We start from the raw sequence: 24,594 nt of genomic DNA, 5'->3' as shown, positions 1-24,594 counted from the left end.
TAAAAATTGCACTAATAAATTAGAAATGTCTCCCAGAACGGCTAAATCCAAAACCCTCTGGCTCCAGGCATTTTATCTGCCTAACCTTGCCTCACAGGAAATGCCCTTACCACAGAACCCGACCCATTATCTGGGTAATTAGTTGAGTCTGTAAAAGCAGAGCAGAGCTGAAACCTACCTACTCCTCTGGAGAGTTGGATTTTCTATGGAAGAGGAAAAAAAAAAAAAAAAGAAAGTAAGAAAATTAATATAAAATGCACCTTGGGCAATGACGGCAGGAAGAAAGAAATGGGAAATATCCCCAGTAGAGCTCATACAGGGTTTGTTTAACACTTTAAGGGCCAGGCAGGCTTTGCTGTTCTCCCAGAAAACTGTCTGCCAAATGTTACCTTGCTCCTCAAGTGAATCTCTCTCCATGAGCATGTCTAATTTAAAGCCTTTTGTGCAGACTCTTGATGTTAATGCCAAATCTGAAGAATTCCCAAAGCAGCTGATGGATTTGACCCCTCAAGGACACCCTGTTTGCTGCACTGAGCTGTCCTGGTACTTTCTCAGCATCCTAATGCTCCCATGTCAGCATGGGTCCCCAGGCAGCTCATCAGAGCTTGGCTGTGTGATCCCAAGCTGCTCTGCCAGAGGATGGAAGGGACTTCAGGAGAGGCTCAGTGTCTTGGTTTGAAAAGCCAGGTGTCTGCTAAGGAAGGCAGGATCCTCCCTTGAAATGGAAAATGTAAACCCCCTCCCTCCAAATTATTATAATTTTGAAATCAAGGGGCTCTCAGGCAAAGATATGGGAGTAGGAATAACAGTTCTTTACTAGGGGAAAAAAATAGAAATGTAGTAATACAAAACAACACTGACAGGGTCAGAATAGGAGTTGACCCCCTGTGGGTCAGGGAGGTGGCTCAGCCCCATCCCAGGGGGGCTCAGCCCTCCTGCAGTGCCAGCTGTGCTTCTGCTGGAGCAGGATCCTGCACAAGGGGGGAGTTTTCCTTGGAGCTCCAGGGCTGGGGGAGATGGGCCTGGGCTCCTCTGGGAATGCAGGGGGGAGAAAGCTGCTCCTCTGGGAATGCAGTGGGGAAGGAAGCTGCTCCTCTGGGAATGCAGGGGGAAGGAAGCTGCTCCTCTGGGAATGCAGGGGGCAAAGGCTGCTGTGCTGTTCCCAGGTCAGATTGGATCCAGGTAGGAATGTTTGGCTCCTCCCCTGGGCAGAGCATCTCCCCATGGATGATGGAATTTTCTCAGCCATGCAGGGACACTCACTGGCCATGGACAGAAGATAATTAATAATTAATGGCCCATGAACAGCAGAGATCTCCTGGAGGGAGGTTTGGTTGTGTGAGAGATAAAGAAAAGTGCCCAATGAACATCAGAGAACTGCCCCAGCTCTGGCAGATGGGAATACAATGCACACCCCCAGGCTCATCCTGTAACCTAAGGCACTGAGGCACCCAGATTGAGGGTACACTGAAAGGAAGGGGACATGTGGCTTTTTGGAAAGAGGCCCACAGTTTTGGGCCTCCTGGTTGCACAGGTCCCTGTGCCCAGCCCAAGAACAGAGCTATAAAGTTCACTGACTGCTCTGATCACTGTGTAATGGAAAGTGACTTTTCCAAACAGTGAGAGTCACCTGTGAAACTGGCCACTCACCACACCTGGCACTGACTAGGTGTCTCCTTGGGCCCCCTCCCAGTTTGCTGCAGCTTCTCCCCCTCGGGCAGCAGCCTGTGACTACCAGGAACGTGCTCTCCCTGGTGCAGCTCAGCTCTGAACCAGTTAGTACCTTGTAACCAGAAGCAGAACACAAGCCCAGTCAGACATGATATTTTGCAGGTCTATAAAGAAAAAAAGAAAGAAAATGAAGGCAGTTCAGGTGAAAAGGTAGTTCTGGAGGTGCTGCACTTTTCCCTGGCTCCACTATAAGGCTCATCTCCATCGCAGGACTCTCCCTGTTCTCCCTTTGCCCACCAAACTCTCACACCCCCTCTTGCACATGGCCAGCTCTCCAGCCTGGCTCCCCCTGCCACTGTTCTTGCAGCCTTGGAGCTGCTGATTTGCAATGAGCAACAGCACTGGGGCTCTCCAAGCTCCAACCTCTGAGTCTGCAGACGTGCTGTGACCCATCACAGGTGCTCAGCTCCTCTGCTTCTTTGGGCTTCCTGTTGCCCAAAGCTTTTCCCTGTTGCCAGAGCCTTTCCTGGAGCAGCTGTCTGTGCCTCTTCCTCCCGAGGCATGTGATGTGAAGTGATGTCTGTGCAGAGGGAGGAGCAGAGGCAGCTGGGGGCACGTTTTCACCCTGCATGTGCTGGTGGTGCACGGGAGCTCTGCTTCCATCCCACGCTCCCTCCTGCCAGCAGCAGAGCTCCAGGGGCTGATCCCCAGCCATTTGTGCACCTTGGGGAGCAGATGGAGATCCCCAGCTTCTTTCCTGCAGTTGGGGAATGGCCTGCTGCAGACCAGGCTTCCCTGAGCTTTGCCTTCCTCTCCAGCCTGGCAGGGAGCTGCCTCCTCCCTGCCTGCCTCCTGGGCCATCAGCTCCCTGGGGTTTCTGTGTGTCCCAGCACCGAGGTCCTTTTGTGTCCGAGTGTGCATGGCAGAGTGTAAAACACATCAAACGTTTATCCATCACCTCTGTCAGTCAGAGAGCAGACAGGAGTCCTGGGTGCAACAGCCACACGCTGGACGCTGCTGGGATGTTCAGTGGAGATCAGAGCTGCACTGGGGGGGACTGGTGGCTGCAAGGGTGCAAGGCACAACCCACAGACAGTCCCCCTGCTTCAGCAAAGAACCCTCAGTGCCACAGAAGTCCTGTAAAGTGGTGCAGCACCCTATCAGTGAGAGGCTGAGATGTTTCCAGGCCAGGCTGTCAGAACGAATCCTCGTTCAGAGACTGCTCTTGCTCCTGGCAGGAATCATGTACCCTAAGTACCTGACAACCTTCCCACAGTGGGCAGCCCATCTCTGCTCCTTTGGGACACACATGCACTCCTCAAGTTCCATCGTGGTCTGGCTTCTCCTTATGACTTGCAAAAACAAGGGGTTTTCTAGGACATGATTAATGTCCCAGTGAAAACGCTGACCCTAGCAGATGAATCCCATGGTGGGTCTTGCCTCTCTGCGGTGCATGTGAACATCCCCCTCTTCCTTTAGGGGATGGGCACATTGCCTGGAGCCAGACAAGTGCTCTGGGGCCTTCCACATCCCCCTTCCCTCCTCTCACTCCTTTTAGGCACTGGCAGCATCTCATCCCCCAGGCTGAGCTGGGCAAGGGCAGGCACACACTGCTGCCAGTGCCAGGAGAGTGGGCTTTGTGCTGATGCTACACAACAGGAACTGTTGCAAGCATTCAAAAAACCACTTCAAGTGCTTAAGGACATGTTTTAGTGTGGGGTTAATGGTTGGACTCAATGGTCTTGGCTTTTCCAACCTTAATGAATCTGTGATCCCATAAAACACAGCACCTGATTGTGCAGTTATTTTTCATATTTGAACTGATCTGGCAGCTCAGCCACAAGCCATGACTGGATGTATGGAGTCTGGGTAAAGCTGTCTGCTCAGTACTGGGCAAGAGGTCAAACTACATGGTCACCATGGCCCCCTTGGGCTTCCAGACTACCAATTAAATCATTTCCACCGCTTGATTTGCCCACAGTAACCAGCACAACTAGCCGAGGCAGTAATTACATTTACTGGCAGCTTGATGAGGTGCCAGCACAGGACAGGTGGAAATGCAGGTCCTCAGAGGAGGCTGCACAAAGTCCCCTCCAGGCACCATGGTAACATCTCCAACTCCACTGGGACTGAAATAGTCAGCAAATGTCCCATCTACAACTTCTAATCTCACTTCATCTTCAGGTTTATTAGCTGCAAATTTGTGGTGTTTTGTGGCTTATGGAAGAATTTATAGTACTATATAATTTTTTTTTGGCTTCCTGTGTGGAACCACTAATAGTCCCTAACAGGCAGAAAATTGACCTGAGACTCTTTCCCCTCCTTCTCTCCTTTTGGCATGACTGAAGATATTAATAGTTCCAGGCTGCTTGCTGTCAGCTCCAAATCACCCTGGCAGTTAAAGCCCAAAATAACTGGGCCTTTGATGTCAACTTACTTTTATTTCTAAATAAACAACAGTGTTGGTTAAGATCTTCCAAATACGAAGCTATAGACTCCCTCTAGCAATAAAAACAATGGAAAACCAGCCAGTTCACTGTGTCTTGGGCAGACTGGGTGACCTTTCAGAGGCTTTCATCTCAAGTAGAAGAACAGACAAGGCTCCTCTTGCCATCCCACTGCCATGCTAGAGCTGGTAACTTTGAACCTAGCTGAGGAAAGGGATTATTCATAGCCATTGCTCTTGAACATTCAGTTCTGAACCTCTTGCCTGACTGATTCTGCTTTCAAAGGCATTTCTTAATGGGGAAAACTCCCTTATGTCATGCTTATTATTTTTATTTTTGCTGTTGTGAGGATTCCCTATTGCATGGCATAGCCACTGCTATGGTTGTTGCCATCCATCCACCAAGCACTGCTGCCATTGATCTGCTTTGTGCCAAAAAGGACAGCACTCCACAGCCAGGAAACCCCACATGCTGCACACAAAGCCGTGGGTCAGCCCCAGAGCTGGGGCAGCGCTGCCAGGTCCAGCTCTCTTGGCCAAGAGGCTTCTTGGGCCACCCCAGCCCGTGCCACAGCAGTGTAGAGGGGACAGTGAAGTGGCTTTTTGCAGCTTTCCCTGCTTCATCCCAAATCTGGAAGCAGTTGGGAAGTGGCAGAGTGTGGCACTAGGGAAGCAAAGCATTGCCCAGGTACCCCGGATAAGGCAGGGAGAGGAAGGGAACCTTTCAAGGTGTTTGCTCCAGCACCTCCATTTCCTTCATCTACCAGCTCCTGGAAAGGGTTTGTATTGATGGGCAGTTCACTGACATGCTCAGGAGAGGAAATTTTGTTGCCACTGGAATCAAAAAGCAAAATCATCCCTAAACCACTGAGCCATGAGTCCTTCCAATCTGCCTTGACCCTGTGCTGGGGAGAATGATCTGGAGATCCACCAGCAGGCACAGAGGAGATTCCTGGGCTAGATGGAGCCTGACAGCACCTGTGAAAGACCTGAGGACTGGATTTCACTAAATGAACAGAAACTTCCCCACTGACAGGAACAGCCTGGTGGAGGCTGAATGCTGTTTCTGGGTCATTGCTTGGACCACAGCCCAACTCCAGTTCTGTGAAAGAAGAAGAAGGGACATGGAAATTTTTTTCGCATCATGGTTTGGGTGCGGGTTTTGGGAAGAGTGGCCCCACTGCAGGGAAGAGATGGCACCTGAGGACCATCCTGAGTGCTGGTTTCTTCCAGCCCCCTCCGGGCAGCTGAACCCCATGAACTGGGCACAGCTTGGCCGGGAGCTGCCCTGGGGACAAGGCAGGGTGGTGAGAGCAGCACAAGATCCAGAGCAGCCAGGGACCTGCTCCCCACAGCAGCTGGGCTCTTTCTAGGAGGGAGGCTCACCTCCCCAAACCCAGGAAGCACAGGCAGGAGCGAGCACAGGCACATTGTCTCCTCTGAACAGAGCACAGAACGGGGCTGCTGGCAGCCAGGATGCAGCAGCATGACTACACCTGGTTGCATTTCCACTTTCCAACAAGCCCAGTGTCTGCCAGCATTCCAAGATGGGCTTTTACCCAGCAGGAGCTGCTGAGCACAATGAATGCTCTTTGTATGTGTCAAGTGCAGAGGGGAGGGAGGCCCCAGGATGCTGCCAGGGCTGGGAACGGTGTGTGTTCGCTCAGGAAGAGCTGGTCCTGTACATACTTGCTCACATGCAGAGGTACAAACAGAACCTTCATCTGCTGATGAAAGACCAGCCTGCCTGGAAGAGGTGCAGGCTGGAAAGGAAATACATTTTTAAAGACAGGAGCAAATATTACAGCACGATGAATTATTCCTTGTAAATAATACTGGATCTAAGATCCCTTGTTCTGCAGTGAATCACAGGTGAGCCAAGGCTCCTCTCTGCTGGGCAATATTTTCCATCTGTTGGCAGCTCACAGAAACAGCCCTGTGCCATCACAGGAAGCCTCCACAGTGGCAGTGACACTGCAGTGATGGGCTGAATGTCACTTGGGGCTGGGGCTCATAGAGCCTTTTCTCCAGGGACCATCCCTTGGCATCACACAGGCTCATCCCAGCCCCAGTTCGTGGTGCAGGGGAGGGAAGGGACACAGGCAGACACCCAGCCTAGAATGCCTCCCTATGGAATCTCCCTCTAATTTCAGGGAGTCACTGCAGGGTGAAATTTTTAAAGGTATTATGCACCTTATGTGCATAATTTGGGACTGTCAGTCAACTTAGGCTGCTAATGCCTCTGATTTCAACCAGTGCAGGGATCTGGATGTTAATCTGATTTGACTGAGGCTTTGAGAATGCCCAGTGAGGTCCTGCCTGCACTTCTCATTGCTTGTTCACTTGGGAAATCCAGTTCTGCATCTTCCTGAGCAGCAGAGAACGGATGTGTCATTAACAGTCCTGCCCCTGGTAACCAAGCCTGTGCAGTGAGAGCCCTCAGCCAGGCCCTGGTGGAACCTGGCAGGTGCCATCTACAGACACTGGCCAAGAGCACCCAAACAGCTGATAGGGAGCTACGAGCAAAGAGTGAGGCTATGAGCAGACATGTGTTGGGCTATCTACCCCTGAACAGATCAACCTGGGCTCAAGCAGGGAAGTCTGAGGAAAACCACTGGTCTGCTTGGAGCCAGATGAGAACAGAGTGTGTCAGAGCAAGTTCAGGGAGTGGCAGAGCTCTCCTGCCTAACAGATGTGAGGAGGGGACACCAGTCCTGTTCCACTCCTGGGCCCTGGGACAGGCAGAGCAGCCTCAGGTGTGCTGGGACCCTGCCAGCACACTGCAGGGTGGGCAGAGCTCAGGGTCTCACTGCCAGCCCTGTGCTCCTTCCCTGCGGATCGCCAGCACTGCCAGCTATCAGACAGCATGAACTCCTTCCTGCAGGAGCAGAATTCATCTGCTCAAATCTCTGCAGAGTACCAGCATCCAGATCACAGTGTAACTGGAGGAGGGAAAATTGCCCTCAGTGTCAGGGGACAAACCCTGCCAAACCAGGACCTGCCACAGAACCTGGGCTTCTCAGGGAATCCAGCAGCAAGGTCTGGTGTGGACCTTGTCAGAGCTAAACGTGACAAAATCCACCCACAACAACCTCATTCCATATTCTTCTCTTGGGTTTGTGCCCTATCTTGTAATTCTGTGATAAGCATTCCCTAAGACATAAATCATATAAACTGGAAGTCCTGGAAGGACCTATTTGGAGAGACTCTCTGGGTTGATTTCCCATGTAAACACCTTCAGGGCAAAGCTAAGCTGGTGCCATGGAGTCATTCCCAAGCAGGGGCACTGGTAGTGAGAGAAGATGTAAGAGACAAGGGGGCCAAGAGAGATCATAACATAATGACCATGCCTGGGCCCAGAGGATGAGAATTACAGGGTAATTGGGCAGCAGCCCATTGCTGTGTAAATGCTCAGTTATTTCTGTTCCATAAACCACAATCCAGGTTACATGGTAATTACTTTGAGGTTCATTAAGTGTAATTATACAGTAATCTCCAGGAGCCAGTAATCGTGTTCCAAAGTATCTACCACTTAAAACTTGGTGAGTGTCGTGCAGGTAGGAAGCAGTGGCCTGGCTTTCAGCGAATGGCAAAGTGGGATGGCCAGGATGGGTCAAATGTTACTGTGACAGCTGAAATTGCCTTCCAAGGAGAAAGCTGGGCATGCACGAGAAGTGCTGCACACCCAAAGCCCAGCCAGTCTCCATGGGCACCCTCCAGCCAGCTGCAGGATTGGTGCCTTTGAAGGGCTGCCCCTCCCAGGTTGCCAGCAGTGCCCCAAAAGTCAAATAAATCCTTTTCCAGAGGTTAAGCCCATCCCTGGAGAACAAACATAGCTCTTGAGATTTCATTCAGACTCAGATGTCTCTCTTAGTTGCCAAGTCGGGGTGGGTAAATTCTAAACTTGTGATTACAGCCAATGCAGTATATTTTATTTTACTACACAGACAATTAGACAATGCTCAACAATGTCAGTACTTCTTGCACATCACTTCCAGCTTTGGCTCATAGATTCCAATGTGGGGTTGGCTCCAACCATCAGAACAAGACCTAAGTCCTCCCACAGACTCCTCTTCTCACTGTTCCCAGTGGCACCATGTCCCAGTGGCAGGGAGACCCAGTGTCCTCGAGAGGGGGAATGAGGAATGTCCCCACTGAGGGAATGGTCCCTGATCCCCTCTGCACCACAGAGCACAGGGGCCCAGAGAAGCCCTTCTAGGGCCCACAGAACTGACACTGTTTGTGTTTCTTGCCCTTCAAAGAACCCCATTTTGACCTGGAAAGGCAAGAAAAATTATTCAGAGCCAAAGGCCCGGGGCTGAACTCCTGGGAGAAGCGGCCAGGGCCCTCAGGAGATGGGGAGCAGCAGCACTGCCCAGTGATGGGCACAGGGCACTTGGCAGGGAGGACCCCTGTGGCAGCAGCCATGGCTTGCACTGGCTCTCACCTGACAGTGGTCCCAGCAGGGAGTGTTCCTGCTGCAATATTCCTGCTGCAGGAATGGGTGAGACTGTTTCCAGGCAGTGGCTGGATCAGCATGGTAGGAAAAACCTGTCTCCCATGTTAACGACCAAGTTTCCCTGGCTTCAAAGGTCGAGTTCCTACAGAAATGTTAATGAATGTATTTCCCTTCTCTGTCTTTCAGGGATCTGAACTACAACGAGCTGCTGGAATTCCCCGGGGCTATCAGGACACTGGGCCGACTGCAGGAGCTGTGAGATTTTCCATTTATTCCTTTTCAAACCCACTCCCTGTGGAAGAGTGACCAATAAAGCATCGCGTGTGCTCTGACTTGAGGGGAGCACTGTCCAAGCCTTTCTTTTCCTTCCCAGCTCTATCCACTCCTTCAAAGCAGTTTATTCCCTTGATTTCCATCAGCCCTGACCACCTCCCCATCAGCCTCCACACCTCAGAGGGGAGTGGGAATCTCTGCCAGCCTTGGAGCAGGTTCCTCCTACTGCTCCTCACTCTCCTGTGGCATCTCAGGGGTTCAAATTCTATCTGTTCTCTGGCTGCTTCTGATGTCCATCCCTCAGCTTGGGACCACAACCTGGACTTAACGATGTTATTGTGAGGCCACAGTTTCTGCAGGCACTGTGCCACCTCCTCTAATGCAAAGAAACTATTCTATCTTCCTTAGGACAAATTTATAATAGGGAATTACCAAAGTTTATGGCCATTTTAGTGAATAGCTTTCCTTCCTCTAATTGGTCAGCCTGGGAGATGCTAAAAATAAGAAACCATCCCACTTATCACCCACAAAGGTAGAAGCCCCAGGGTGGGGTGAGTTGATGTGGATCCACAGTTCCTGTGTCACACTGGTGCCAGGCTGGGGTGGGACAAAAGCAGCTGATCTCGTGTTTCTGGGAGCCTTGGAGTAAAAATCTGATACCACTTTTTTCTTTCCTGGAAGAATTCTCATGAGATTTCTCTGTTCAGCCCAGTTACCATCATTATTCTCACCTTCAAAATGAGAATAAGATCCTTAATCCCCTTCAAGATGGCTTTTGACATGCCTTCAGTAAAGAAGAGGCAAATTCCAAGCAGTCATCAACTAAACACCTGCTCAGACTCCTCTGGGATAAACAACTTGGGCATCACCCACAGCTTGGTCATAGTCCTGGACACAGGACCCTGAGACTGACTTTGCTGTACAGGAGGTCAGACTGTGGCCACAGAGCTCTGTTATGCTGTCACAGAATTCACAGAATCACTGGGTTGGAAGAGACCTTAAAGATCATGGAGTCTGTCTCAACAGACTCAAATGTCTCCCAGCCCCAACACCACAGCTCAAACCTGGCACCCAGTGCCACATCCAGTCTTGTTTTAAACACACCCAGGGATGGTGACTCCAGCACCTCCCTGGGCAGCCATTCCAGAGCTTTGTCACTCTTTCAGTGAAAAACTTTTTCCTAATATCCAACCTATACTTCCCTTGATGCAGTTTAAGGCTGTATCCTCTGGTTCTGTCAGCTGGTTCTCAAACTTAACCAAAAATACACAGCTAGAGCTACAAATCCTTTAAAGTCATGTGGGCCAATAATTCCTGGCACACTCTGGTTGGCAGCTGTGGAGTGGTAATGGAAACTATCCACAAAAATTGTAGTTCCTGGTGGATAGAAAATCTTGTGTTTGGCATGTTTCTGTTTCCTGACCTGTAAAGTGTTAAACCTGAAGTCCTTGTACCCTCAGTGGGGTTGGTGGAGTCACATATGGAGCAGCAGATTTTGTCCTGCCAAACCACAGACCTTGTTCACCTGCTGGGATGATGCTGCACCTGGGAAGGAGACTATATCTCCTCTTTGACAAATATTTTGAAGGCTCTCTGGCTTTAGAAGTGTTGAGAAATGAAGGTTAACTTAATTAATATCAAGATATCTGTTTCTCCCAACAGTGGTTTTCACAACAACAACATCAAAGCTATTCCAGAGAACGCATTTGTTGGGAATCCCCTCCTCCAAACAATGTAAGAAAATTAAGTAATGTTTCCTACGTCTTTATATTGCCCAGATAGGGGCATTTCCTGGTATCTTTAGTTGGGATTTCTGACAGTGGTCAAATGACAACAATCTGATATTTGCTATCCATGTGCCAAAGGAGGCTGAAATGGCTTCTTCTCAGCTCCTTCTCAGAACTGCTGTGGGTTCTCCTTTCCCTGATGTTTGCTGCAGCAGAGGCTGATAGCAAGGAAGGAACAAAACACAGGTGGTCTGCATGGAAACCACCTAAGCCCTGGCTGACATCTGCTGATGTTTATTCCTCGTGCTCAGAACAGCTACAGCAGCAGCTCCACATGTCAGAGAGCTGGGATTCCAGACCCCTGTGTGTGCCCACACCTGGGGACACAAAGCCCTGCAGATAAACACACCCAGCTGTCAGGTCATTTCTGCTCTGACCCAGGCACAGTTGGTGATTTTTGGATAGTTCTCTGAACCACACAGATATTGAAAATCATGTGACAAAAGCTCTGCTTGTCCAAATTGGACTTAAATTATAGAAATACCAATATCTGGAAAGGCATGGTGACACTGGGTGAAACCATTCACTGCTCCAGCCAGAACAGCTGCTCCCTTGGGCAGCATCCACAGGGTGATGATGGGGGCCCATACACCCACAATGTTCATCTCTCCATTGCATCTGCCCATCTAAAGTCTTCCACAGTTAGTGGGGGGGAAGTGCTTCTTGTAGGAGGTGAACTCAGCTCCTCCCATGTCTCAGTGGGTCTGAGAAGAGCTCACTTCACTGACTGTGACAAGTGGGAAAGGTGCTGGTGCTGTGTGTGAGACCACAGGAGGTGTCCTCCAGTGCAAGGTGTTTCTCAGCAGGGCTGAAGAAGGGTTTTACACCTGCCTAGCCCATCTAGTTCAGCAGGACCCCAAAGGGCCCATTCAGAGCAGCAGGAGATCTCAGTTGTACCAATGTCCAGCCAAAACAGGCCAGTGGGAGAGCCTGTGGTTATCTGGGAACAGGAATTCCTCAGAGCACAGCAGCACCTCCTGCATGGCGGGCTGCTGGTAGCTCTGAGCCTCTTGACCTGTTTCAGCCTCTTCTCTTTGCGTGCAGCAGACTCTGACCTGTTCCTCTTTCCCATTGCAGCCATTTTTATGACAATCCCATCCAGTTTGTTGGACAGTCTGCTTTCCAGTACTTGCCAAAGCTCCACACTCTGTAAGTTCACCAAGCACATCCCCAGAGAGGTAACATCCAAGCTCCAAGCCCCATGTACTGGGCACCTTTGTGGCCTCCTCCCTCCCTTTTTTCAAGAGTCCCTGTGCTACTAGAGGACCATGAAGCCACTCTGTTGTCCAACCCCAAAGGCTACTCCAAGGAGTAGACTGCAGATGTTTTCTTCCGAACAAGGATAATTTTGAAAAGGGCATTTTAGAGACAGCCACTAATTCCTCCTCCCCACACAGCTGACAGACACTGAAGCTTTCCAGGGTCTCCACAGCTGTGCCAGGAGCAGCAAAGTGCCACATACAAGTGCCACAGCTTTTTCTGCTGTTGCACAATTGCCCAAACAGAAGAACACTGAAGGCATCTGCTTTTCTCCATAAGATGGAAAAGTGGAGGAACACGTCCCAGCACCATGGCACAAATCATATTTCTGGGCAGACAGCAGTGGCAGTGTTTCCTTCATGTGTTTGGCCCTGGGCCTGCTCCAGGGCCACCAGCACAGGCTGAGCACCACCTGAACCACAGCAGCTGCCCCATATTGGCATTTCAGCCAACCTGTTGTTGCACAGCACTAAAAATACTGAGGCAGTGGCAACCTCATAAATCTCTATTTATAAGCCTCACCCAGGCACATAAATCATTCAAATAGCCCTGCATTCTTTAAATCCAAATGCATAGACCCAGGGAGGTTTGGGTGGGATGCCCTGCTTACATTCCCCATGGTAATTGTTTGGGGTTTTTTTATTTAATTTGGATAGAGATTGTGCCAAGAATGTCAGTGGCTGGGAGAAGCTTTGAGTTTGCCAAGTCTCCTTGCATGGAAGTGCCCGGCTCCATCTCGCTGTATCCGCACGTTGTCTGCTCCAGCCACACGGACAGGGACACACAGGGACACTCTGGAGCTGGGCCTTGATCACACCTGGCTGTGAGGAAGCAGATTTGCCACTGTGCTTGTGGGTCTGGAACTTTGGGCAGCTGTACTTGCCCCCAGGTGCTCTGCCCACCTCACTTCACCCTCGTTTCTCTGCAGGTCACTTAATGGAGCCACCGATATCAGGGAATTCCCAGACCTTAAAGGCACCACCAGCCTCCAAGTTTTGTGAGTGGCACCTCTCTCCCTTTTACCCTGCTAGCTGTGCTCTTCCTCCTCCAAGGTGGTCCAGGCTGTTTCAGTGAGGACAACTTTCCCAGTGCTGTGCAGTATTCAGCTCTGCCTCTCCCTGGTCGCTCACCCTTCTGCTTCGTTTCACCCCTGTGGCTCCTGAATGCAGCTTTCCTCCCTGTGAGTGGCTCTCTTGGTACTCTTGAGTGTGCTCCAGTCCTTTGTTTGTTTGTTTGTTTGTTTGTTTGTTCCTTCCTTCCCTCCTGCACCTGTGAAGGAGTGAACCTCTGAGTGCAGTGCTTCTGCTGCAGCCCAGTGTCTCTGCCCATACTGGAACCAGCGCTGTGGTGCAGTTCAGGAAACATCTGCCACCCAGGCTGGGGTCCTGCAGCTGCTCTGGTCCCCTCCCCACACCCCCAGGGCCTTGGAGGACACGCTGCCCCTGGCCCCACACGGTTCTCCTCTCTCAGACACGTGTCCCCACGCTGAGCCCAAACTGGGAGCACCCCTGGGCAGGGTGTGGCCTGGCCCTGCTGTGTCCCAGGGACACAGGGACACACCATCCATCCCTCATACAAAGTTCTGAGGCAGTCCTGGCTCCAGGCCTGGCCAGCCTGGCCAGTGGGAACAGGGATGGCAGAGCATGCCACAGAGGCCACTGCCACCTGCCCCAGCAAGGCAAGGACAGCTGTGAACTCAGCACTCAGCAGTGGCCCAGAACTCTTCACAGGCACATTCACCTTAGCCAGGTCCAGCAGCAGTACTTGTTTCCAAAACTGCCAGTATTTTATCTTCTCCATGTTTTTTAATTCCCTTACTGATACTGTCTCTCCTGCCATTATTTGGAACTGGCATCTGGGTTTCTGGGTCACAGAGTCTGAGTGCTGACTGTCACACCATTTCTTCTCTCTCCTCCACCCCTCTAGGACCTTGACCCGGGCAGGAATCCATTTCCTCCCCAGAAGGATGTGCCAGCAGCTGCCCAGCCTCCGAGTCCTGTGAGTAACCTGTGTCTCTGCCCTGCCTGGTCCTTACAAAATGCCCTCAGGAACTGGTCTTTCCTTTTGTCTAGCTCAGGGAAAAGACCAGCTGTGGAAGGCCATCCTGTGCTTCTTGTTCCCATCATCTCTTCCATGCAGAAATTGCCACCTTCTTAATCGCTACTTTGAGCTCTTGCTTGTTCTTCACCTTGCTGCTTCATCCCAGCTGCTGCTCTGGTCCCTGGGCTGCAGGCAGGCACATCCTCCTTGCTCTGCACCAGCAGGAGCTGTCCCCTCCCCGTGCAAGGCAAGTAGAGAGAGTACAAAAGGAGATGGGTAAGAATGGCCACAGCACTTCACAGCTCCCAGCTGAGCAGAAGCTCCAAGCCCAAAAACAAGGGGGAAATCACCCTCACCCTCTGCCCCAGCCTTGGCTTATTGCAGTTGGAGCTGCAGCAAGTGCCATCATCTGGAGGAAGGATCCCGTTCATAACCCAGCAGAGATCAGGTCTGACCTGATGGAGACCTGTGAGGCCACAAGGCCACATTTCCTCACATGGGGCAGCAAAGCCAGATCAGGGTTTTGCTCAGTCTCTGTTTCTTTGCCTCTGCCTGCTTAGCCAGGCACTGAATGATGCTGGGGGGTCACACTTTCTCCATGGTACATGATGAAACCAACATCTCAGAAAGGTTCTGCATCATCTCAGCATCACACCCCTGATTCCTGAGATCCCCAACTATGTTTGCAGTCAAAGACATCCTCAGGAAATGAGTCATGAGCCAGATTTATACAAGTTTGCAGCCTTAGGGCAACAACAGGCTTGCCTCTCATCAGTCTTTATACAAGCAAGCTGAAAAAGAAAACAAGTTTGTTCCAGGAAAGCAACAGGAGTGAATTCTTGATCACAGAAATTGGAAACAAGAGTAAAACATAAAAATAAAAGAAGACAATTTGTAACTTAGGAGATTACAGGCTTTGGTTCCAGATGTCCCTGTAGGGAAGATCTCTCATCTTTAGACATCTGGACCAATTCAATGGATGACTTGCTATGACAGTGCAGCCTTTGGACTGGCCCAGGCTGTTGCATCCCAGACCTCTGTTTATGTTTGCAGTTATCAGACTGGAAGCCCCCACAGCAGAGCCTGTTCTCTGTGCCTACCCCCCACCACCGTGTGGGAGAGTTTTATTGGGACACGCCACCTTGTTGCCTGCCCCTTGCTCCTCTTCCATAGTGAACACTCCTGACATTAATTGCATTGCTTTCAGGGCTTGAAGGGAGAGCACAAGGGCCAATGTGTGTGCATGGTTACATCTCTCTTGCCTTTGAAATGCCTTGGCCCCTCATCCCCACAGACCCAGAGGCTGTTCTCTCCTGTCTCTGGGCAGCCATAGGAGCCATGGCTGTCACACATCTGACTGTAGATGACACAGGTTAACCTGCATTTCCAGGGGTGGATTCTCTGCAAGGATCCTGAACAGGGACTGTAGAGCCTTTGCAGGGGCAGAGGGTCACAGCCCCACACAGGCAGGGCAGCCTTTGGCATCAGCCTGGCATCCATCATCCTGCTGCTTCCATGCAGAGCTCCTGCCCAGGGCACAGATTTCATGGAACCATGGTACATCCTGAGGTGGAAGGGACTCACAAGGATCGTTGAGTCCAGCTCCTGGCTCTGCACAGAACACCCCAACAATCCCACCCTGGGCCTGAGAGAGTAGTCCAAGTGCTCCTTGGGCTCTGGAAGATTTGTCTTTCTTCTCAAGCAGAAATAGGTGACAGTCCCCTGAGCAGAGCTGAAGTCCCTTGGTGCCATCAGCACCTTCATCCTGGTATGTTCCCAACAGAGCATGAGTGACCAAGGCTGCTCTGTTTGTACATTTTGGGCTGCATCTGGTTACCCTCACTCTGGAGGAACCAGAAATAACTCCTGGGGCTGGTTCTCCCCCATCACTGTTAGCTAAGCTCCAGCCCTGTCAAGGCCAGTGTATTGACACAGGGACCAGGGAAAAGTGACTGATGCTAAGGTTTTTCCTCCATCCTGGGTGACAGCCTCCAGAGCCAAGTACAAACCTTTTGCTTGCTTTTCCCTCCCTCCTCCTCTCCACCATGGAAAACTGGTGGTGAGTGGGTTGGCAAAAAAAATAAATAATTGAAATATTTTAGGAGCAATCTATTGGCAGAAAAATGGAAACCAAGTTTGGAAAGTCGGCAGAGAAACCACATACAAAACTTTACCCTGGGGTAAATTTCCCTTGAACAACCACAAATCCAGTCTCTGCTGGTGGAGGAAAGAGCTGGTTTAAACATTGCTCCTTACCCAGCCTGTTTCAGCTTCAATAAATCCTCATTAAGCTGTGCCAGAGTGGGTTTTCCTCTGACTATCAAGCCACTCTGCCCTAGATGCTGACATGACACTGAGCCATGAACCAGTGGCAAGAGGAGTTTGCTGCAAACTGCTTTCGAGTGACAGCACTTGAAAGAACAAGGACCAGAGGTTGTCAAAGTCTGTATTGTCCTGAACCAAATCCCCGTCAATGGCACAAGCCCTTCCCTGACCTTGGGGGGAAGCCAGGGAAGGCTGAATGGGGAGCAGGCAATGGGCAGTGGGGTTGCTGTGCCAGAGGGAGGAGAGAAGCCAGCTGGTCAAACCCTCCCCAGGCTCTGCAGGCACATCTGCAGCTTGTGCTGAAATACCTCTGAGCTGTGCCCACCGAAAGCAGGGCTGTGCCCGGCAGAAGTGGCATGGGAGGGTTTCACAGCTGCCCTGAGGCTGGGCAGGACAAGCCCAGCCCAGCTGTAGAGCAGCTCCATCAGCCCTCAGGATGTGCTGCAGGGAGCTGGGCTGGGGGTGGGCGAGTGGGGAAATCATGGAGTGACCCTGGCCTTGCACAGAGTGGGGAAATCACAGAGTGACCCTGGCCTTGCACAGAGAGTGGGGAAATCATGGAGTGACCCTGGCCTTGCACAGAGTGGGGAAATCACAGAGTGACCCTGGCCTTGCACAGAGTGGGGAAATCACAGAGTGACCCTGGCCTTGCACAGAGTGGGGAAATCACGGGGTGACCCTGGCCTTGCACAGAGAGAGGGAAATCATGGAGTGACCCTGGCCTTGCACAGAGTGGGGAAATCATGGAGTGACCCTGGCCTTGCACAGAGAGAGGGAAATCATGGAGTGACCCTGGCCTTGCACAGAGTGGGGAAATCACGGGGTGACCCTGGCCTTGCACAGAGTGGGGAAATCACAGAGTGACCCTGGCCTTGCACAGAGTGGGGAAATCATGGAGTGACCCTGGCCTTGCACAGAGAGAGGGAAATCATGGAGTGACCCTGGCCTTGCACAGAGAGTGGGGAAATCACGGGGTGACCCTGGCCTTGCACAGAGAGAGGGAAATCATGGAGTGACCCTGGCCTTGCACAGAGAGGGGACATCATGGAGTGACCCTGGCCTTGCACAGAGAGTGGGGAAATCACGGAGTGACCCTGGCCTTGCACAGAGAGTGGGGAAATCATGGAGTGACCCTGGCCTTGCACAGAGTGGGGAAATCACAGAGTGACCCTGGCCTTGCACAGAGTGGGGAAATCACAGAGTGACCCTGGCCTTGCACAGAGAGTGGGGAAATCATGGAGTGACCCTGGCCTTGCACAGAGAGTGGGGAAATCATGGAGTGACCCTGGCCTTGCACAGAGTGGGGACATCATGGAGTGACCCTGGCCTTGCACAGAGAGTGGGGAAATCACGGAGTGACCCTGGCCTTGCACAGAGTGGGGACATCATGGAGTGACCCTGGCCTTGCACAGAGAGTGGGGAAATCACGGGGTGACCCTGGCCTTGCACAGAGAGGGGAAATCACGGGGTGACCCTGGCCTTGCACAGAGAGGGGAAATCATGGAGTGACCCTGGCCTTGCACAGAGAGGGGAAATCACAGGGTGACCCTGGCCTTGCACAGACACCCAGAGCCAGCAGCTGCTGCAGGAGGGAGATCCCACTCACTGGGATTGCCAAAAGTGGAGCTGTGCAGGATGAAGTGAGGTCACCTCACTCTCCAGCAGTACCTGCCTTCCAAGGGAGGGTTCAGGGGCACTGCCTTTTGATGTCCCAACATTCCTGTGTCCTTTTCCTGCAGAGAGCTGTCACACAACCAGATCGAAGAGCTTCCCAGTTTCCACCGGTGCCAGCAGCTGGAGGAGCTGTGAGTATGGAGATGTCCTTGTTTGTGCTGTGCCCTGGGGAAAAGGGCTGCTTTGAGGAGAGGGTGGTTCCCACACACAGAACTCCCTAAGCACTGGGAAAGTTGGGCATTGAATCACTGTTTGGAGTGCAAATGGGCCAGAGCTCCACTCTCTGCCCCTGTGCACATACAGAATAAAAATACATCCCCTGTGCACAAGAGCTTAATTCAGTCAGGTGCTGCCGGAGGTCCCAGATGTGACAGCACTGAATTCACTTCTCTAACTCCAGTCCCACTATGAGCTAATCAAGAATGGGGTTTATGTCCACCATAAATGCCTTCTGCTTCAAGGAGGGGCCTCATGCCATGGGCACAAAGCAGCTCTTACCCACCCTGCCAGGGCCAGCCCCTCCTGAGAGAAGGGGGATTCTTTTCTCAGCTGTAGTTCTTGAACTGGGTCCTCTCCAGGCCCCCGGAGGCACTCCTGTTGCTCTGAGACAAAATTATTCACATTCAGCTCAAAATGTCTGGAAATCTGGCTCTACACTAAAAATAGAACTCAAGTTCTTGGCCTCTTTGAGAAAAACGTTTTAAGAAAACAATTAAGATAGACTCCATTATTTTTTACAGAATTCTGCTTCCTGGAAGAACAGATGTATGGGAGCAGCATGCCCATTAAAAAACCCCACAGGAGAGGTTGTCCCTGCTCTCTGTAGCACCTCAGCCTGGATAGTCAGACCAGCTCATCCAGCCTCAGCAAACTGGACATTAGAACACTGTGAAACTACATGGAAATGAGAATACACAGCCCCTGCTGCTTTTTATGGCAGCTGGGAGAGTACCCCCAGGAAAACATTTGAAAAAAATATAAAGTACACCAAAAAAGGACAAATGTTCAGAATTTCGAAGCTGTAGTTTCACACATTCTGCCTAAGTTGCCTCTTACAAAATTTGATAATATGCCAAATTCAGACTTAACATTAATATAGAATCACATTAAATCCCAGTTCCTGGCTAGTGAAGTCAAATAGATTATACCTATAAAAATATTAATATTGAATTAATATTAAATATTATTTTTTTTTATTAAGAGACCAAAATTAGTATTTGGTCCCTTAACCACAAAGGTTTTGTCCTGTAAGCCCCACCTCCACTAAGGATCAGTATTCCTGATGGTCTGAAACAAGTCTGGTGGTGCCTGTTGGTACCTGGCCCACAAACAGCTCAGCTGTGCCCTTGCTCTGCTGTAACTGCTGGTGTGCAGACCTTTACCTGCACCACACAGGTGACCCCTCACAGCTAAACACCCCTAAATTATTTTTCTCAACCTTGTTCCAATACTCCTGTGAGAACCCCGGGCTTGGTCTGGGGTCTCGTGTGGTGGAAAAGTCTCTCCTCCAACCCGTGCTTTACAGAAAGGCTCAGCAGTCTCTGTTGTTCGGTCTCAAGGCAGTTTATTGCAAGTTTTCTAAAAGATTTTCTTCTGGGGCTGCTGTGGTTTTCTCACAGCTCAGGCAGAGGCACACACACACCCTGACATCCTCTCTGACCCCGACTGCTTCTTCTCTCCCCGCCCAGGGCTGCTGCTATCTTTTATATGATATATTACGTATTACATGTTTATAGTTTTCCCCCAATACCTACTACCTATATTATACAAGGTGCTTTTCTACTCTAAACCAATCTGTGAGTGCCAACATCACCAAAAACATGGAGGCAAGGAAGAAGAAGGAGGAAGAACAGGATCAGCCCACTTTCCTCCATCTTAGAACTTCTGACCCCCATGTACAAAATAAACCTCCCCCCTGTACATGTGCTAAAAGCCCCCTGTACAATACTAAAAAAAATTCCCCTCTACTTTGTAACAACTTTTACTATCCTATCTAACCCTTTGTGACTGCTTGTTCCACCTCCAAAGTTGGTAACTCGTTCCATGGCTCAAACTCAAAATCACAGCTGTTTTTCAGCTGCCTGACAGGGTCTAAAATGCTTCTGACCAAGGCCTGGAACCTCTAAAAATGTCTGAGGGACATTTTGAGTTTCAACATACTCCTTCTGCCCAAACTCCACCTCTTCCAATCAGTGAGACCCCCAAGTCTGTGCCCAGATCTTCCAGTGGCTGCCAGGTGAAATCTTGGCTGGAGGCAGGGGCAATGCCAGCCTGGGGCACCACGGGGGCAGCTCAAGTGCCACCTTTGGAACAGGAGCAGGTGGCCAAATACCAACTGAGACACTACAGCCAGCACATGAGGGCCCGTGTGTGAGATGAGTCAAGATCACTTCTGACTCTAAAGACAGTTTAGCAACCGGGGGAAAACCAGGGAGCTGCTGTAGGTGGAGCAGCAGGCAGTGGCTGTCTCCCCTTGCAGAAGGTCATAGATGGGGGGACACTTCTTCTGCAGCTCTGGGAATTCAGGATGGGCATTCTGCAGGAATCTTAGTAAGCATTCACCACAGTTTCACACCAGGGAAAACAGAACTGAGGAACTGAACCTTTCCCACAAGGTGCATGGCTGGAGCATCCAGGATGTCTCTTGGGGACGTGGGGAGTGAGTAAATCAGTCACAGAGGCTGTGTGAGCTCTCACACTGCTTTTTGCCCTTCCCCAGGGGATAAAGGAGCTGGAAAGGAGATGTGGAGGGCTGAGGCACTTCATGTGCAGATGTGGACAGTGGGTTTTACATGACATCAAGATATTTCTTCATGGAACACCGAGATCCCTTCAGCCCTCAAACCTCCATCCTCACCAAGCAAAGGGCAGCACCACATGGTCCTTCCTGAAGGGTCACACAGAGCTGGTTGCTGATCACTGGCTCCAAGCTCTCAGCTTTTCCTCTGGAAAAAGCAGTTTGGAGGCATAGGGCAGAGCAGAGTGGGAAACCAGTGTGGATTTGGGATTAACAGGGCATCTTTGGCCACTGCACATCAACAGTTCTTTACTGGGTCATGATGGCATGAAAAGCAGAGGCTGTCTGAGCCCTGGAGCTGCCTGTAGGAGAGAATGGCTTTGACACTTTTGCTGCTCATCCTGTTTAACTCTTGGAATTAAGAGTAGGTCTCCCAGGCACAGCAACTTCCACTGTGACAGTGCTGCACTGGGACAAAGATCTCCATAAGTGCCCCCATCTCTCTTCTCAAACCAGCTTCTGTTTTCCAGGGGTCTCCAGCACAACAAGATCCAGGAGATCAGAGCAGACACCTTTGTGCAGCTGATGGCCCTGCGCTCCATGCAAGTATTGGCTGCCAGGGACCAGGGGGGGCATGCTGGGGAGGGGTCTGGGAGCCCAGATGGGCTGGGGGAAGCTCCCAGCCTGCCTCTGTCACTGCTGGGAGGCTTTTCTGTGAGTCCCTCTTCCATTCCACCTTAAGAAAGAGGTGGGCACAAACCATGCTTTTGGTTCCCCTGTGCCTGCAGACCCCCCTCTTTACCTGCCCCTCGTGCCCACACCCCAGACACTCTCACCACACTCTGCCAAGGCAGAGCCCACATCACAGAGAGGCCTCCTGAATGCAGGAGGAGCTCAGGGCATGGGTGTACCTGAGCTCCAGCACCCCTGTCCCACCCAGGCTGGTCCTGGGCCATGCACTCCTGGAGCACCCCTGCAGAGCATCTGTTTGGTTTGGAAGTTCCTCCCTGTGGCAAGCCTGCATTCACAACACCTCCCCACCATCAAAAGCTCGTGCTCCGTGTCACAAGTGCACCCAAGCACTTCCCACACACACAGAGTCACCTGCCGAGTGCCTGGCACCTTGGAGAGCTGGCAAGGCCCTGAAGGGCATCACTGGCTCTGCAGCATCTGGGAGGAGCCCTGGCAGTCTTTGTTTGCTGTTCTGTTAGGAAGTGAACTAAATCACACCAAATCTGTTGCCATGGTGCAGCAATGTGATGCCATTTAATAGTTCCTGGGATCCCATGAGTGTCACAGACACCATGGTTACACCTGGGGTGTGACAGGTGACACTGCAGACACCCAGGGAAGCGTGAGCATGCTGCCCCAGCCCAGGCACACACACAGGTGAGAAAGTCTGGCAGCTTTGGGTATGTTCTGGTCCCTGTGGAAAGGATTCATCCCACTCAGTGTCCCACATCTGAGGAGCTATCTGCCCTTAGAGCTGGAGAGATGAAAGCTGTCCTGTGGTCAGCCCTAGGACAAGAAATGTCTCCCAGTTTGCTGGTTTCCTCTGCACTGCTTACAGAGGAACTGGAGCTCTCTCACTTGGGTGGAGGCAGGGTTTATTGAGAGGACTCAGTGAATCCAAAGCACCTGTGCATGGCAGGAGATATTCTAAAATCACCTTCCCCAGACCCCTGGCCCTATCTGCCCATGCTGCACCCAGCACTGTGACTGCACTGGGGATGATCTGGCACTAAGGCATGACCTATTTGGCATGTTGGCAAAAAATTCCCAAATTTACAGAAATTAAGCCAGAAAAGAACATTTTTCATTGATCCTTTCCTATGGGTCTCAGCAGAGGAGCTTCTGCAAGGCAAACTCTTGTGCCCTCTGTTGGAAACCACCCATATACAGACCCAGACTTGTCTGTGGGGAGCTGCAATGGGACAGAAATTGCTGCTGACCAAGGGGCTACAGATCCCACATGTGCTCCCACCAGGGCCCTTGGCTGGGCCAGTGTCAGCAGCTTCACTGCCCTGCTCTGCTCTCTCCTTACTGCTGTGTCCTTGCCTTGCAGAGACCTGAGCTGGAATTGCATCCAGTTTATTCATCCAGAAGCCTTTGTGACCCTGCACTCCCTCACCAAGCTGTAAGTTGCAGGGATATTTCTTTCACAGTGGACGAGGGATAGGAGGTATCTGAGGACCTCAGACTGACCTCCTGGGCTACCGGAACACCTGGGATTTAGATGTTGGATGATTGATGTGCTGAGGTGCATGTCTCAGCACTGATGTGGACACAACAAATCCCCAGGTTTCCTATTAATACTATTAATAAAGGGATGATGAAGTGCAGGAGGGGCCATCTTCAAGATGCTCTCATCCTGAACACTAAACCTCCATTTCCTGATGCTTCCATAGCCACCTTAGATGCCTTTAAGGAAGATCAGCATGATGGGCTGTTTCTGCAAGAGTAACTGCATGCCATCTGTGCTGGTTCTGGAGGGCTCCCAGTTCCCAGCCCCCTCTCCAAGCCTCTTGGGTATTTTATGGGCTGGGATCTGCATCACCCCTGACCTACAGTGCAGGAAGGGATGTGTGGGACACCTACATGCACAGCGAGGGAGATACCACCCAGAGCTTTCAGCATGGCCACTACCCCCAGCCCCTCACTTCCCCAGGGTCTGCAGTGTTTATCTCCAGAGGCTCCTGGCCCCAGTGCAGCACCCAGCCCCATTTCAGCATCACATCAAGGGAGCAACTGAGGCAGTGCCCTCTGCTTGGCTGAGAGACCACTGGCAGCAGAGCCCTGACCATGGTCTCCCTCTCTGCTTTCCCCTCACCAGGGACTTGACTGACAACCAGCTGGTCACGCTGCCCCTGGATGGTTTGGCTGGACTGACTCATCTGAAGCTCCAAGGCAACCCAGCTCTCTCTGAGCCCTTCACCAAAGAGAGCTTCCCCAAAATGAGGTACTTGGAGTGTTGCTTCTGTCACTTCTGGTATTCAGCACAGGCTGGATTTGCTTACAGCACTCAGCCTCCTGCCCTCCTTGCCCATCTCGTGCTTTCTCCACGCTTCCAGGCCCATGGGTTGAGAGAGATTCATCTGCTGCTAACACATCTCATCTTTAATAGGTTCCATGGGAGAGCAGTGATGCGCTCCCAGGCCACCACCCCCACCCCAAACACACACACACAAGTGGAAAGCGTGGAGCAGGCCCAGCTCAGGGCTCCTCTCAATGGAAAACATTCCCAGAAGCAGTCCTACCTAATGACATCCAGGTTTTCTTCCATAAACTGTGCTTGTGTGGCCATGTCTTGTCTGTTATGGATTAATGAGGAGCCTGAAGCAGTCAAACTGATGAGGAAGAGGCTGCAAAAGGCTCAGAGCAGAGTAGCAGAGTGCTGTGCTGCTGGCTCAGACTTCCCTGACCCTCCCTGGCTCCTTGGTCTCAGTGTGGCACCTGCCTTCGGGTTTAGACACCCATGGTCCAGAGAACACAAATTCCTCCCAGATGAAGTAATCTCTTCCTTGGGTGTCCCAGGGAGTTGTCTTCAAGCCAAGAACGCATGAGCTGATGCTCCCATTCATCCAGGATGGGTTCCCAAAGCTGGAGCTTTTCCAGTTTACACAAAGGGCTGGGGTACAGATCACTGCACCAACACAGGGCTTAAAGCTCAGGCCTGAGGACAAGTGTGGAGCTCTCCCTTCAGCTGCCTCAGCAGTGGTGCCTGCAGGGCTCTCTCTTTCTGACTTTTTTTAACACATAGCTGGGACCAGCATGACAGGTTTCCAAATGGCAGGGGATTCCAGAAGCTTTTGAAGGGTTTTCTACACCCAAGGTCATAGAACAATAGAATGGTGTGGGTTGGACAGAAACATTAAAGCCCATCCCATTCCACCCCATGCCATGAGCAAGGACACCTTCTATT

At 51.3% G+C, this 24,594-nt stretch overlaps 1 protein-coding gene across 1 annotated transcript in view; it reads left to right on the top strand.

Moving 5' to 3' along the window:
* Window positions 1–24,594, top strand: part of LGR6 (leucine rich repeat containing G protein-coupled receptor 6) — a 154,851-nt gene that overhangs the window by 119,045 nt on the left and 11,212 nt on the right. The window contains exons 7-15 of the mRNA XM_021527716.3: window positions 8,763–8,831; window positions 10,512–10,583; window positions 11,714–11,785; window positions 12,825–12,893; window positions 13,823–13,894; window positions 18,001–18,066; window positions 21,203–21,274; window positions 22,738–22,809; window positions 23,506–23,631. Coding sequence (XP_021383391.2) covers window positions 8,763–8,831; window positions 10,512–10,583; window positions 11,714–11,785; window positions 12,825–12,893; window positions 13,823–13,894; window positions 18,001–18,066; window positions 21,203–21,274; window positions 22,738–22,809; window positions 23,506–23,631 — 690 coding nt within the window. The remainder of the gene's footprint in view (window positions 1–8,762; window positions 8,832–10,511; window positions 10,584–11,713; window positions 11,786–12,824; window positions 12,894–13,822; window positions 13,895–18,000; window positions 18,067–21,202; window positions 21,275–22,737; window positions 22,810–23,505; window positions 23,632–24,594) is intronic.

Source organism: Lonchura striata, chromosome 30 (genome assembly GCF_046129695.1).
Source record: "Lonchura striata isolate bLonStr1 chromosome 30, bLonStr1.mat, whole genome shotgun sequence".
NCBI classification, from domain to species: domain Eukaryota; kingdom Metazoa; phylum Chordata; class Aves; order Passeriformes; family Estrildidae; genus Lonchura; species Lonchura striata.
Note: the sequence above shows the minus strand (reverse complement) of the source record. Positions and strands in the feature narration are given on the sequence as shown.